General features: G+C 45.0%; 1 protein-coding gene across 1 annotated transcript; it reads right to left on the minus strand.

The window, feature by feature from the left end:
* Positions 1-281: 281 nt before the first annotated feature.
* On the minus strand, positions 282-2,019 carry DPRX (divergent-paired related homeobox). Its single transcript, XM_060652715.1, has 2 exons — positions 1,871-2,019; positions 282-764 (listed from the first exon to the last, which is right to left on the minus strand). Exons 1-2 carry the CDS (start codon positions 1,988-1,990, stop codon positions 375-377), a joined length of 510 nt encoding a protein of 169 aa, XP_060508698.1. The 5' UTR covers positions 1,991-2,019; the 3' UTR covers positions 282-374.
* Between the last annotated feature and the right edge of the window lie 12,905 nt (positions 2,020-14,924).

Genomic DNA, 14,924 nt, shown 5'->3' on the forward strand with positions numbered 1-14,924 from the left:
TACACGAAGATGTTGATTTGTTACATTTATGTATTGCAAAATGATGACCATCATGGCATTAGCTGATGTCTCCATGCTGTCATGATTGTTTTTTTTTTTTGTGATGTACATAGTATCACACTTCTGTGTCTTCTGATGACTTTATACATCCAGGTAGGCTCCATCCTAATCAAGACATGAAACATCACCATCCCCAGTAAGTTTTACTGCCTCTTTCTGCTTAATTCCACCACACGGGCATTTTTGTGTCTTTTTTTTCTTTTCATGGAGTATCATGGTTTTGAAATGCGTCCAGGTTGTGTAGATCTCATATCTGTCCCTTGTTTGGGCATCGTTGCAAATGACAATATGTAACGTTTTGTGTCTTGCTTCTCTCATAAGGCTCTTTGTGGTGATGTAGAACCAAAGGGATTAACAGTGAAACTTGCAGAAAGAATCTGTGATTCCAAAATGGGACAAAGGGAGTAGATATTAGGATCTTGACAGCAGCCAAAGTGGACTATTTTGTGGCCAGTGGAATGGTCTGGGAGAGCCTTCAAATTGGGGCATATGCGGAGTTGGAAGGAAGGTATTGGATGATCTGTGTAAACCAGGGATGCAGGGTAGGCACCATGAGAGAATCCTGGAGATGTAGCCATGTTTCTCTTGGAAGAGCTGGTCTTGAGGTCCACCCCAGCTGCATGCTCTTGTTCAGGTTTTGGTTTTTGCTGCATGTGCTTGTATTGGGCTTTCTTGAGTTTTGCTCTGTGGTTCTTGAACCAAACCTAAGGAGGAAAAGAGAGGAGCAACCGGTTGGTGAATCCAAAGGAGAGTCCACATGTTTTCATTTTACCTGATACCATGGACAGTGCTAGGTGAGCCCAGCTAGTTGTGCAACTCTGCTTCTCAGATCCTATAGCTGCAAACTCTCCCGACATATGTGAAAGGGAGCAGGAATGAGAGGTGGTGGGGACAGAAAGTGAGGCAAGGGGGGCACCTGGGTGGCTCAGTTGGTTGGGCGTCTGACTTCGGCTCAGGTCACGATCTCACTGCTTGTGGGTTCGAACCCCGTGTCGGGCTCTGTGCTGACAGCTCGGAACCTGGAGCCTGCTTCGGATTCTGTGTCTCCCCCTCTCTCTGCCCCTCCCATGCTCATGCTCATGCTCTGTCTCTCAATAATGAATTAAAAAAAAAAAAAAAAAAGTGAGGCAGGGATCAAAACACCCAGAGCAGGAGAGACTGATGTCAGCACACTGAGGCTCATGGGCCAATTTTTACCTGCAGCCGTGTTTTTGTATGGTGCATAAACTAAGAACAGCGTTGTTTGTGTTGTTGTTTTTTTTTTTTAAGTTTTTATTTATTCATTTAAGTAATCCCTACACCCATCTTAGGGCTTGAACTCACCATCCCTAGATGAAGAGTTGCATGCTCTTCTGACTGAGCCAGCCAGGTGCCCCTAAGAACAGGTGTCACATCTTTAAATGGTTGAGAGAAAGAGAGGGGAAAAAAAAGCACAATAAGAATATTTGTGACCTGTGAAAATTATACAAACTTCCAATGTGTGTCTATAAAATTTTATGGGAATGCAGGCACACCCATTCATTTACTTATTGTTGATGGCTGCTTTCACGCTGTCCCTGCAGAGCTGAATAATTTTGGCAGACGTGACACAGCCCACAGAGTCTAAACTATTTCCTGCCTCGCCCTCTACAGAGAAAAGATTTGCAGATCCTTGCTCTAGGGGTTGGGAGGGAGGGGTTGGGGGTAAGAGTCTGGGTCTTTGGAATCTTGGAGACCAGAGTGGTATTAAGCTTCAGGAATTATCCTAGGGTCTCTGAATGTAGGGTATTCCGGGGAGGTGGCTTCGCAAGGTGAGGCTTTATTCTCCAACCTGGAGTACTGTCGGGGGGATCTCCAGTTTCGAGGCCATCTCCTTCTGCAGGCTGGGTGGGGGGTAAGGGTTCTGACTGAACAAGAATTCCAAGGCTTCCAGTTGGTCCTCAGTGAACATTGTTCGTTTCCTATGTGAATGCTTCTGGTGCTTTCCTGGGAGGGGAGGAGACAAAGGTACAGATGAAGTGTTTCGACAACTCTGAGACACAGGTGTAAGACACTTCCCTTCCTCAAACACCGGAACTCCTCCTCCCTGTGCACAGAGGTCAAGCTTGGCTCTCAGTCAGGTGACTGAGGGTCCCAGATATGTATGCATGGCGTGAATGACTTCCTGGTTCTGTTTCCTAAGCTTCATTTTGTCACAGCTGGTCTTCCATATACTCAGCATAGGAAAGCACTATATATATTTAAAAAGATTTTGTTGTTGTTGTTGTTGTTAACGTTTATTTTTGAGAGACAGAGAGAGAGAGAGAGGAGAGGTGTGAGCAGGGGAGGGGCAGAGAGAGGGAGACACAGAATCCAAAGCAGGCTCCAGGCTCTGAGCTGTCAGCACAGAGCCCGACGCAGGGCTCGAACTCACAAACTGCGAGATCATGACCTGAGCCCAAGTTGGACGCTTCACTGACTAAGCCACCCAGGTGCACCAAGGATTTTGTTTTTAAGTAATCTCTACACCAAATGTGCAGCTTGAAGTTACAACCCTGAGGTCAAGAGTTTCATGCTCTACTGACCGAGCCAGTGAGGTGCCCCTGGAGAGGGTTATTTAAATAAAGATATTGTGGCTCCTGGGTGGCTCAGTCAGTTGAGCATCCGACTCTTGATTTTGGCTCAGGTCATGATCTCAGGGTCCTAGGATTGAACTCAGTGTGGAGACTGCTTGGGATTCTCTCTCTCTCCCTCTGCCCACTCCCCTGTTCACATTTTCTCTCTCTCTAAAATAACAATTAAAAAAAGGATCGCTTGTGTGTCGACTCCTAGATTGTGTGTGTGTGTGGGGGGAGGGGCAGACAGGTATAAGGGCAGTCTCTGTACCTTCTGCTCAATTTTGCTGTGAAACTATACTGCTCCAAAAATAGTCAATTAATAATAATAAAACATGGTTACTTTCATGGATTACATTAGTGAAGACACAGATATACACAAACTAAAAGTGTTAAAATACACAGTACTTTATGTAGTGCTAAGTACTCTATAGAGAAGCAAAATTCAGAACAGGGGATGAGGAATTTGAGTGTGTGTGTGTGGGGGTTAGTTTTAATGACCAGTGAGCGAAGGTCTGTCTGGATGAGGTGAGGGATTGAGCCATGTACTTCCTTGCAGGAAGGGAAATGCAGACAGAGGGAACAGAATCCCTGAGGAGTGATGAAGAGATGAGTATTGCATAGAGAAGATGAGTGGAGAGGTGTTGAGAAATCAGTGTTTCAGGGAACAGGTCATACAGGGTCCTGTCAGGGAGGTGGACAGAGTGTGGGGGTCAGCTGGTTCCTGTAGCATCTAGCGCTTCTGGGTTCCTTGAGCTCAACAGGTTATCAGAAGAATAGACAATCGTAGGGGTCACTGGTTCTCTAGCATCTGGACTGATATTTCCGCGAGACAATAGATTTGGGATGAGGGCATCCAGTGACAGACAATGAGACAGAGTCTCCAGGAGTCCCAGCTTTGAGTCCCAGCATGGCACTGACCTTTACCACGTGTGTTTGCTCCTTCAGGGCTCAGAAGTTTCAAGCGTAGTTGGAGATGACTAAAGTCCCTCTCTCACAAGGCTACTGAGGATTCAATTAGGTCATGTCTGAAATGCAGGACTTAACATATCATGAGGCTTCAAGGAACGCACTGAATCTCTCACACACAGTATATCGATGTCATTCTCCCATGCACAGGGTGCTTTCAACATGGTCCTCACCTCCTGGTGTTAACACCTTTGTGTACTTCCCATCCAACATGGTACCCGACTTGGTCAGCTTACAGAAAATACCATGAGATGTCACTTCTGAGCTTACGAAAGTCTCTGTGCCTTCTGTCTTGGACACTTTCTCTCTTTTGGATCACTTGTTCCAGGGGAAGCCATATGGAACATCCCTACGGCAAGGCCCTCTTGGCAAGGATCTGAGGTCTCCAGAGGAAAGTCAGTGAGGAGCTGAGGCCTTTAGCCAACAGCTTTGTGAACGAGCCCTCTTGGAAGTGGATGAATCCTCCAGGCTCAGTGAAGTCTTAGATGACTGCATTCCTTGTTGACAGCTTGATTACAACCTCACGAGACCCCGGACTGAACTCCACTATGCATTTTTAACAATTTTATTGAGATAGAGTTGACGTATACTAAACTACATATTTAAAGTGTGCAATCTCAGTATATTTTGATATACGTGTACTGACACGCTCATGAAATTATCTCCGCAATCAACACAATGCATATATCTATTTATCCTCCGTTTCCTCGGATCCCTTTCAAAGTCATCCACCTGATGTCCTCAGGTCATTGTGGCCTTGACTCCATACTTGTTAAGCACAATAAGACAAGATAAAGAAATAAAGAACAGAAAAAAGGAAAAGATGAATATAGGCCAAGTTCACTTATGAAAAAGTTTCAAAAGTCCTTAAAATACGTTAACTGAACCCAACATTGCTATTTTAAATAAATACATCAAGAGCAAGTATGTTTTATCTCAAAGGATAGGATATTTATCAGAGCTTACCAGACTGTACAGGTTAAATATGTGAAGTTTATTATATGCCAACTATATCTCAATAAAGCTGTTAAAAGTAAAATCTTAGGAACAACTTGATTATTTATATTTATAGGACTCTACACCCAACAATGGCAGAAATTAAGTATTCTTTCCAGTACATATGGAACATTCATCCGGATAGAGCATATGCTGGGCCCCAAACCAAGTCTGAAAAAATTTTAAATGATTTAAATCATACAAAATATGTTCTCTGAACATAGGAGTTAAGATAGAAATGTGTAACAAAAATAACTGTTAACATCTCTCCTCCAGTGTCTGAGATTAAACACATTTCTGAATCAAACATGGGACAAAGAAGAAATCAAATGGTGTTCGGTCAACTGGATATCCTTACAGGAAAAAAAAATGAACTTCAACCTTTATCGTGAACCATATGCAAAAAATGAGCTACGGGTAGATTTCAGACATAAATATAAAGCCTAACTCTAAAACTTCTGGAAGAAAACATCAGAGAAAATCTGAGACCTTGGGTCAGACAAAGGTGTCAACAGCACAGAGTATAAAAGTAAAAATCGAACTGGGGTTTACAAAGATGAAAAAGTTTGCTCTTCAAAAGACTGCGTTGAGAAAATAGACAATGGGGCACCTGGGTGGCTCGGTTAAGCCTCCGACTTCGGCTCAAGTCACGATCTCATGGTTTGTGAGCCTCAAGTCGGGCTCTGTGCTGACAGCTCAGAGCCTGGAGCCTGCTTTGGATTCTGTGTCTCCTTTTCTGTCTGCCCCTCCCTTGCTCATGCTCTGTCTCTCAACAGTAAATGTTAAAAAGAAGAGGTGAGTACATAATGGAAGAAAATATTCATAATACATGTGTCAAATTCATATCCAGAATATACAAAGAATTCAATGACCTAACAATTCTGTTCCTAGTAAAAACACCACATGAAGGCTTGTATGTGAATGTTCCTACCGGTTTTATTCATAGTAGCCAAAAATTTGGGATAACCCAACAGTATTCATCATACAGCAAGTAATGGATAGCCAAATTGTTTTGTATTCATACAATGGAATAGTACTTCTCCACTAAAACAGAATGATCCACTCATACAACACGAACGTATCCCAAAAACATGCTGGGCAAAGGCAGGGGCACGCACAGAAGAGCACATACTCTGTGTGTTGATTTATAGGCAATACTAGGCAAGCGAAGATAATCTGTAGGGCAAGAAAGCAAGTCACATGGTGCCTGAGGCTAATGGTCCCCGTGTTGTGTGTGGGGACGGGGTTGGGGATGATGACCACAATAGGATGTGAACTGTTTTAAGGTGATGGAGATGTTCTGTGTTTCCACTGGGGTGGCGGTTCATAGGCATGTACACTTGTCAAAACTTACTTTTAAGTGTGCACGTAAAAATGGATAGACTTTAATCATAAATTGCACATCCATAAAGTTGATCTTTGTAACCCCCAAAAAGAAGATCTTGGCAAATCAGGGCGCAAAGCCGTCTTGCCACGCTCTCTGAAAGTTATATATTAAATCCCTCTAGCAAACACTGTACTTAATGGAAAAACATGTGCATTTCTGTGGAGTCGGGAACATGAAAGGGACATCTATAAGCACCGTGACAGTGTAATCTAGTTCCATTATAAGGAAAGAAAAAAAAATATGTAAGATCAGAAGGGAAGAGATAAAACGGATTCTCTGTAGGTAATCTTATTTACTAGAAAAGCCAACAGAATTCCACAGGTAAGGGCTTTTAGAGCTATTGAGAGTTAAGCAGTTTTTCTAGTTAGAAGACCTATAACATTTCTCTGTACCAGCCATGTTCAGCTGGAAACAAAATTGGAAAAGCGAAAGACGACATTCACAAAAGCAGCCCAAAACTCCCAAGATACCTACAAATTACTGAGAGAGGACAGAAGACTGAGGGGCTTCAGTGAGAAAGTCACAGCTTAAAACCATTTGAGGACACTTTCTGAAGACTTATCTTTATGACCTCTGAGCAGGGAAGGATTTCGACATGCGACACATGAGTAAACCATGAAACAAGCAAAGGTACATTTGACTACCTTACAATCAAGAAATGCTATTCAAAGTTTCCTTAACAGAATGAAACAAAGTGGAAGAAGGTAAATGGATAAAGAAGATGGGGGGTGGGGGAGGGTCAGAAACATGAAAGGGATATGACAGAATGGAATATCATTCATTCCCGCCATTTGCAACAACATGGATGGACCTTGAGGGTGTTATGTTAAGTGAAATACATCAGAGAAAAGACAGGTACTGTATGGTACCACGTATATGTGGAATCCATAAAAGATGAACTTGTAGAATCAGCGTACCATGGTGGTTGCCAGGCACGGGGGTGGGCAGTGCAGGTGGTGGTAGTGGTGGGTGGGTTGGGGAGATGTTACAGGTTGCAAACTTGCGACAAGTAGATGAGTAAGGCCTCTGTAGATTGAATACCCAGCACAGTGATTAGAGTCAACAGTACTATATTATACACTTAAAAATGGCTAAGTGACTAGATCTTTTGTTTTGGGAGAGAGAGCGCGAGTGCGAACCTGAGCGGTAGAGGGACAGAGAGAATCTTAAGCACCTGCCCGCCCAGTGCGGAGCCCAACGCAGAGCTCAATCTTATGACCCTGAGATGAAGACTTGAGGTGAAACCAAGAGTCGGACGCTTACCGGACTGAGTCAGGCAGGCGCCCCACTGAGTGACCAGATCTTAAATGTTGTCGCCACAGAAAAGAAAATGATAACTATGGGTTGTGATAGAGGTGTCAGCTAACACTGTGGTGCTAATCGTATTGAAATACATAAACGTATCAACACATTGCACACCTTAAACTCACACGATGTTATGTATATCCATTATTCCTCGAAAACAAACATCCTTAACCCTCGCAGCGTGCCAGACGCTTTTCTGGGTGCTTTGTGAATACCAGCTGACTCGATTCTGACTTTTCCCCACGTGGTTGGTACAGATGGGGAAACTGAGGCACGGGGAGACCAGATGATGGGTTTGAGGCTGTGCTGTGCTCCATTTTTGGAGAACCAGTGGCCAACACGTGTAGTTTATTGAACTGGGCTCCAGCATTCATGAGAGAGGGTTCTAGGGCTCCTGTTTTTGTTCTGGGAGCTTGGAACAAGCATATCATCCCCTGCAACATTAACTTTTTATTTTATTTTTATTTATTTTTAAATGTTTATTTTTGAGAGAGAGACCGAGTGTGAGCAGGGGAGGGGCAGAGAGAGAGGGAGGCAGAATCCGAAGCAGGCTCCAGGCTCTGAGCTGTCAGCACAGAGCCCGACACAGGGTCAAACCCACAAACCGGGAGATCATGACCTGAGCCACCCAGGTGCCCCATCAATGTTATCTTTAAAATGGAGACTTCTAGCTGTTACTACTTTATTATTTTTTAAAGAAGACATCTCTACACCAAACATGGGGCCAGAACTCAAAACCCTGAGATCAAGAGTTGCACACTCTACTGGCTGAGCCAGCCTGGCATGCCAGGTTGTAGTCACTTTAAAAGATTTTAATGTTTGGGGCGCCTAGTGGCTCAGTTGGCTAAGCATCCGACTTCGGCTCGGGTGGTGATCTCGTGGTTTGTGACTTTGAGCCTCGCGTCGGGCTCTGTGCTGACAGCTCACAGCCTGTAGCCTGGTTCAGATTCTGTGTCTCCCCTTCTCTGACCCTCCCCTGTTCATGCTGTCTCTCTCTGTCTCAAAAACATTAAAAAAAAATTTTTTTTAAAGATTTTAATGGTTGATTGTGCCTGAAAGTGGTTTAGCACAAGCCCTGATTTCCAGATTTCTTGGCTAAGCTCCCATTGTGTCACTTAATCATCCCAGTGGGGATCAGAGGCTCTATTTCTGAAGGATGAGAGGCATTATGTCATAGGTGACCAGGGGAAGATTTGGAATTCAAAGGCAGAATTGGGGGGCGGTGGGAAGCCTGGGTGGCTCAATCGGCTGAGCATCCGACTTTGGCTCAGGTCAGATCTCACGATTCGTGGGTTCAAACCCTGTGTTAGGCCCTTTGCTGTCAGGGCAGAGCCAGCTTAGGACCTCTATCCTCTGTGCTCTCTGTCCCCCCCCCCCAACACACAAATAAATAAACATTAAAAAAATAACAGTGAACTGGGTTTCCCTCTGATTAGTTTTGTCCTCTGATAGCCTCACCTCCAGATAGCCTCACCTCCACCATCCTTCTCAGCTGACTCCGTCACACATTATCTTTCAGTTCACATCCCTCTGGCTTACCTTTAGGAGGGACCCCTGGGTCTGACATCCTGAGATCTAGATGGGTTTCCATGCTCTGCTCCTGTGACAAGAGCTGGCAAATGAGGCATCTCGACTTAAATACCTCCCTCGACAGCCACACCCTGGTCCCACCCCTCCACCTTTTAATATCTTTCCCTCTCCATCCATTAATCCGATCCCTGGGTCCTTGAGCCCCCCAGTCCTGTGCCATCTGTCTGATGTGGCATCCACACCCCAGCAGCAGCATCACCTGAGATCTTACTAAGCAGAATCAATACATAGTGGTGCAAGGGTACGAACTTCCAGCTATAAGAGTAACAGGTTCTGGTAATGCACAGCATGGTGACGAGAACTCCTAATAACCGTATTATAGACTTGATGCCGAGGGGGTAGATCTTACGGGTTCGCACCACAAAAGAAATGTAGGTGATGTGATGGGACGGACGTCTTAAATGCCACTCTGGCCGCGGTCGCGTTGAAACTAGTTGTACACTTGAAACATCCACATGCTATGTGTCCGTCACATCTCTGGGGAACTAGAAGAAAATGCAGATTCTGCCAAACTGGAGCCTGAGTCTGCATTTCACAGAGGAACCGGGCTGTGCCGTAGATCAGTGTCTCTGAGGGTCGCCTGGACCATTTGCTACAACAGGGGTTGCTGGGACCAGCACCCAGTGTTTCTGGTTCAACAAGGCTGGACTGGGGCTTGAGGATTATCGTACCTCATGAGTTCCCAGGTGAGGGTACCTCCGTGATGGGGTCTGGGAGGGTGTCTCTGGTTGCTTGGGGAGCACTTATGTGTTCTTTAGCGGTTAGTCTGTGCCTGACATCGTTCTAAGCACCTGCATATCCTAGTTTATTTAATCCACTTGCTCTCATTTTACAGATGAGGAAACAGACAAAAGGCAAGTTTAATAGACTTGGCCAATGTCTGGTAACCAGTAAGTGTCAGAGGCAGTATTTTTACCAGGCGTTCATGCTCCAATGACCCTGCTGTGACCAGCGAGGTGCTATTGCTCCTAAGTCCAGTTGGGGGAGCCAGAGGGCCCGCAAGTGAGCAAAGAAAGCCCCGACTTCATGGGATCATTGCGTAGAAAGAAACAAACATACTGAAATAAAGGGGCTAAATGAAGATACTTTAGAAACAGTACTTCTAGTAAGCCTACATCTTGTAACTAGATTTCTGCCTGCCTTTTTTTTTTTTTTTAATTTTTTTTTTTTAACGTTTTTATTTATTTTTGAGACAGAGAGAGACAAAGCATGAACGGGGGAGGGTCAGAGAGAGAGGGAGACACAGAATCTGAAACAGGCTCCAGGCTCTGAGCAGTCAGCCCAGAGCCCGTCGCGGGGCTCTAACTCGCGGACCACGAGATCGTGACCTGAGCCGAAGTCGGACGCTTAACCGACTGAGCCACCCAGGCGCCCCTGCCTGCCTTTTGTCTTGGGTTTTGTATTCTGGACCGGAAAGCATCCAGCCAACTTTCCTGTCATTTCAGCAGTTAAAAAAAAAAAAAAAAAATCCGCCTAATGAGACATGATGATCGGATAATGAGAAATAATCACATCATCATCATCCGATAATCAGCATCATCTCTGATGAACTGGAGTAACAAATAATGTACCCGAGAGGCAACGAATACATCTTCAGTGGTGAATCCAACACACCAACAATTTAAAAGCCCTAATTTCATCTCGTAGTGTCAGAAACCACTTTGAAAAGGGCCTCCGTTCTGCTTTCTTTTTATGGATTTGCCTATTAGGGACATTTCACACAATGGGATCATCCACTACATGACCTCTTGCCTCTTAGTGTTCACTGAGCAGGTTGTTTTCAGAACCCTTGTATCTGTGGCTGAATTAGACTCCAGTGCATGGATATACCATAATTGGCTTATTCATCTGTTGATGGATGGATGGGCTGGCGGCAGAGAGAATGGAGAGTAAGTGTGTAACGAGCACAGGGATTATCTGGGGGTTAATGAAAGCGTTTCGAAGCTAGATACAGGTGGTGGTTGTACGACATTGTGCGTGTACTAAATACTGCTGAGTTGTTGACTTTAAAATGGTTAATTTTGGGGGTGCTTGGCTGGTCCAGTCAGTGGAGCGTGCAACTCTTGATCTTGGGGTCGTGAGTTTGAGCCCTACGTTGGGGGTACAGATTGCTTTTATTTTTTTATTATTATTATTTTTTAATTTTTTTTAAGATTTTTTTTTTTTTAATCTTTATTTTTGAGAGAGAGACAGACTGTGAGCAGGGGAGGAGCAGAGAGGGAGGGAGACACAGAATCTGAAGCAGGCTCCAGGCCCCAAGCTGTCAGCACAGGGCCTGACGCGGGGCTTGAACTCACGAACCGAACCGTGAGATCATGACCTGAGCCGAAGTCGGATGCTCAACTGACTGAGCCACCCAGGCGCCCCTACAGATTGCTTTTAAAAAAAACCTTAAAAATAAAATAGTTGGGGCACCCGGGTGGCTCAGTCAGTTAAGTGTCTGACTCTTGATTTTGGCTCAGGTCGTGAAATCTTCATCATGGGATTGATGTGTCCCACTTGGCATGAGAACAGAATTTGCTTGGGATTCTCTCTCTTTCCCTCTCTCTCTGCCCTTTTCCGCATGTTCTCTCTCTCTCTCTCTCTAAATAAACTTTAAAAATAAAATAAAATGGTTAATTTTATGTTAAGTGCATTTCACCTCAATACAAAAAAAAAGCCACTAAGAAAGTCACATAAAGTCCACTTGTCAGAGGTACAATGGCATGCATTCCCTCAAGCTGTTACCATCAGTCTAGTCAAAGGGGCTAAAGCCATAGCTTGCTTGTTTCTGTCCTTGGGTACAATTTTTACCCTTTCTTGGGAAAGGGCCAACTGCTATAGGTTGACCTCAGGAGGACCTAAATGCTATAGAAAACTTTTTTTAAAGACATTTTTATTTATTAATGTATTTACTAATTTTTTTTAATGTTTACTTTTGAGAGAGAGAGAGACAGAGTGCAAGTGGGGGAGGGGCAGAGAGGGAGACACAGAATCTGAAACAGGCTCCAGGCTCTGAGCTGGCAGCACAGAGCCCGACGTGGGGCTTGAACTCACAGACCATGAGATCATGACCTGAGCTGAAGTCGGATTATCAAGGAACTGAGCCACACAGGTGCCCCTGTTTTTTTTTGTTTTTTTGTTTTTTTGTTTTTTTTTTTAAGAAAGGGGGCGCCTGCCTGGCTCGGTGGGAAGAGCGTGCAGCTCTTGATCTCGGGGTCATCAGTTTAAGTCCCAAGTTGGGTGTAGAAATTACTTTAAAAAATATTTAAAAAAAAAAAAAAAAGGAAAGATAATCTTTATATTCCAAATCTTTATTGAGGTAGCTCATGCCTTTTTAGAGGTTTCACTACACTTTATGTTTTCTTTATTTTACTTCATATTTTAAATTTTTATTGTATTTTATATTTTATTTTGTTTTTATTTTAAATTTAATTTTATATTTTATATACTCATATATATATATATGTATATATTTTAAGTTTACTTATTTTGAGAGACATACAGAGTATGAGGGAGGGGCAGAGAGAGGGGGGAGAGAGCGAGAATCCCAATCAGGCTCAGCACTATCAGCACGGAGCCCGATGTGGGGCTCGAACTCACGAACTGTGAGATCAGGACCTGAGCTGAAATCAAGAGTCGGACGCTTAGCTGACTGAGCCACCCAGGCGACCCTTGTCTTTTATATTTTTTATTTATTTTTTTAGAGAGACAGAGCACAAGAGGGGGAGGGGCAGAGAGAGGGGGGAGACACAGAATCTGAAGCAGGCTCCAGGCTCTGAGCTGTCAGCACAGAGCCTGATGTAGGGCTTGAACCCATGAGCTGTGAGACCATGACCCAAGCCTAAGTGAGGTGCTTAACCAACTGAGCCACCCAGGTGCCCCTACAATTTTTTTGTTTTACTTTTATACTTTATTCATGTAATTTTGTATCTTATTGTATATTTTATATTTTATTTATTTACTTCGGCTGGGTACAGTGTACTGTATTAACAGCACACGACTGGGTAGCTCTCCCTATGACTCTCCCCTGCTCCAGGGCGTCTGGGATGGACAATATCAAGGAAGGGAGATTCTCTGTGTCGGGTGACTGAATTGGGGCAGCTGAGGGCCTCTCTCTTCCTTTTGAGCTCTTGCTGGGGCTGGAGGTCCAGGGCTTTTGTGACTTGGAGGCCACACTGCAGTCAGATTTACTATCCTCCCAGGAAATGAGCCTAATGTGGTGCCAGAACTGGCAACAGAGGTGGAAGACCAGGTGTCCCTACTAAAGACGCAGGGGACACCCTGCTCTGTGCTGCCCAGGATGCCCCCTAGGGGGCCCTCTGATGCTGACTTCACCACCCTGTTGATGTCACCATACTGAACAGCTTCAGAAGGACCCACGCTGGCTGTGGGGACACAGAAGGTCATGAGCGAGCTTCCCATTCAGCCCAGGGATGAGTCTGCCAACAGCCTTGACAGTCCCTGCAGAAGCAGGGATGTTATTCTGGGCAGCCCCTCCCTCATTATGCCCCAGCTTCCCAGAGGGGCTGTCCATGGTCTTCTGGCTGGCTGCGATGGCAGGGACTGCGGTCGTGAGTCCTTCCACGATGCCACAGTTGTCATGGATGACCTTGGCCTGGAGGGGCCAAGTAGTTGGTGGTAAGGGAGGCCTTGCTGACAACCTTCAGGGAGCTGTCCTCATTCTCATGGTTCACACCCATTACAAAGCATGAGGCGTGTCAGCAAATGGGGCAGAGATAATGACCCTCTTAGTTCCACTCTTCAAGTGAGCCCCAGCCGTCTCCAGGGCAGTGAGGACACTGGCTGACTCCACAACTTATTCAGCATAGGGTTCACCCCATGTGATACTCTTGATCCTGGAAGATGGACATGGGCTTTCCGTTGATGACAAGGCTTGACTGTGCCACTGAGCTTGCCTTGGGTGGGGTCATTGCAACACGTGGACCATGTAGTTGAGGTCAGTGAAGGGGTCATTGATGGTGACAATATCCACCTTACCAGAGTTAAAAGCAGACCTGGTGACCAGACGCCCAATACGCTCAAATCCATTTACTCTGACCTTCACCGTTGTGTGAAAGTCACACATCTCAGAGACGCCACTGGCACCACACAAGATTTGGCTGCCTGTCACCTGGGAGGAGCAGAGGGTCTAAACTTTTAAAATTAAATGGTTTCAGAAATTCCACCTGAGTCTGAAAAAGCATACCTCAGGGATAAGCCTGCAGCTTCAGGGAGAGACAGGAAGACATTAATGAATTTGAGTTAGTAGTGTTTTTCAACCACGGCTGCTGTATATTGTCATCCTAGGCTAGAGTTTTTAAAAATGCCCGGGGCTCCACCCCAGGGTCAGGTCAATCAACTCAAATCTCTGCAGGTGGGGCCTCAGCATAAAGATTTGCATGCAATCCTCAAGTGGTTCCCGAGCACTGGTAGGGTTGGAAATTGTTTAGCTCAGTCTCCACCTGGGAGAGGAGGATTCTACTGCCATCTAGTGGGTGAGAGGCTAAGGATTGATGCTAAACATCTCACATTGCACACAACAACAAAGCCCCCACAACAAAGAATCACCAGTCTCCAAAGGTAAAGGTCAGTAGTAACAAGGTTGAGAAACTCTGCCTTAGACTGTATCAACCACCGTACTTCCTTGGTGAGGCTCTCTTCCCCCATCTTATTACTTCTTTCTATAGACTGAACCCTGTAATTTTCTTCCATCACATAGTCACATGGCTTCTCTCACTTCATCCAAATCTCTGCTAAGATATCACCTCCTCGAAATAAAAATAAGCGGGGCCCCTGGGTGGCTCAGTCAGTTGAGCGTCTGACTTCAGCTCAGGTCATGATCTCGCAGTTCGTGAGTTAGAGCCCTGCATGGGGCTCTGTGCTGACAGCTCGGAGCCTGGAGCCTGCTTTGGATTCTGTGTCTCCCTCTCTCTCTGCCCCTCCCCCGTTCATGCTCTGTCTCTCTCTGTCTCAAAAATAAACATTTAAAAAAAAGAAAAAAGAAAAATAAGCACAACACCCCCTCCATCCCCAAATCAAAACAAGTAAATGCTCTCCCTAAG

This window comes from Panthera onca, chromosome E2 (genome assembly GCF_046562875.1).
Source record: "Panthera onca isolate mPanOnc1 chromosome E2, mPanOnc1 haplotype 2, whole genome shotgun sequence".
NCBI classification, from domain to species: Eukaryota; Metazoa; Chordata; class Mammalia; order Carnivora; family Felidae; genus Panthera; species Panthera onca.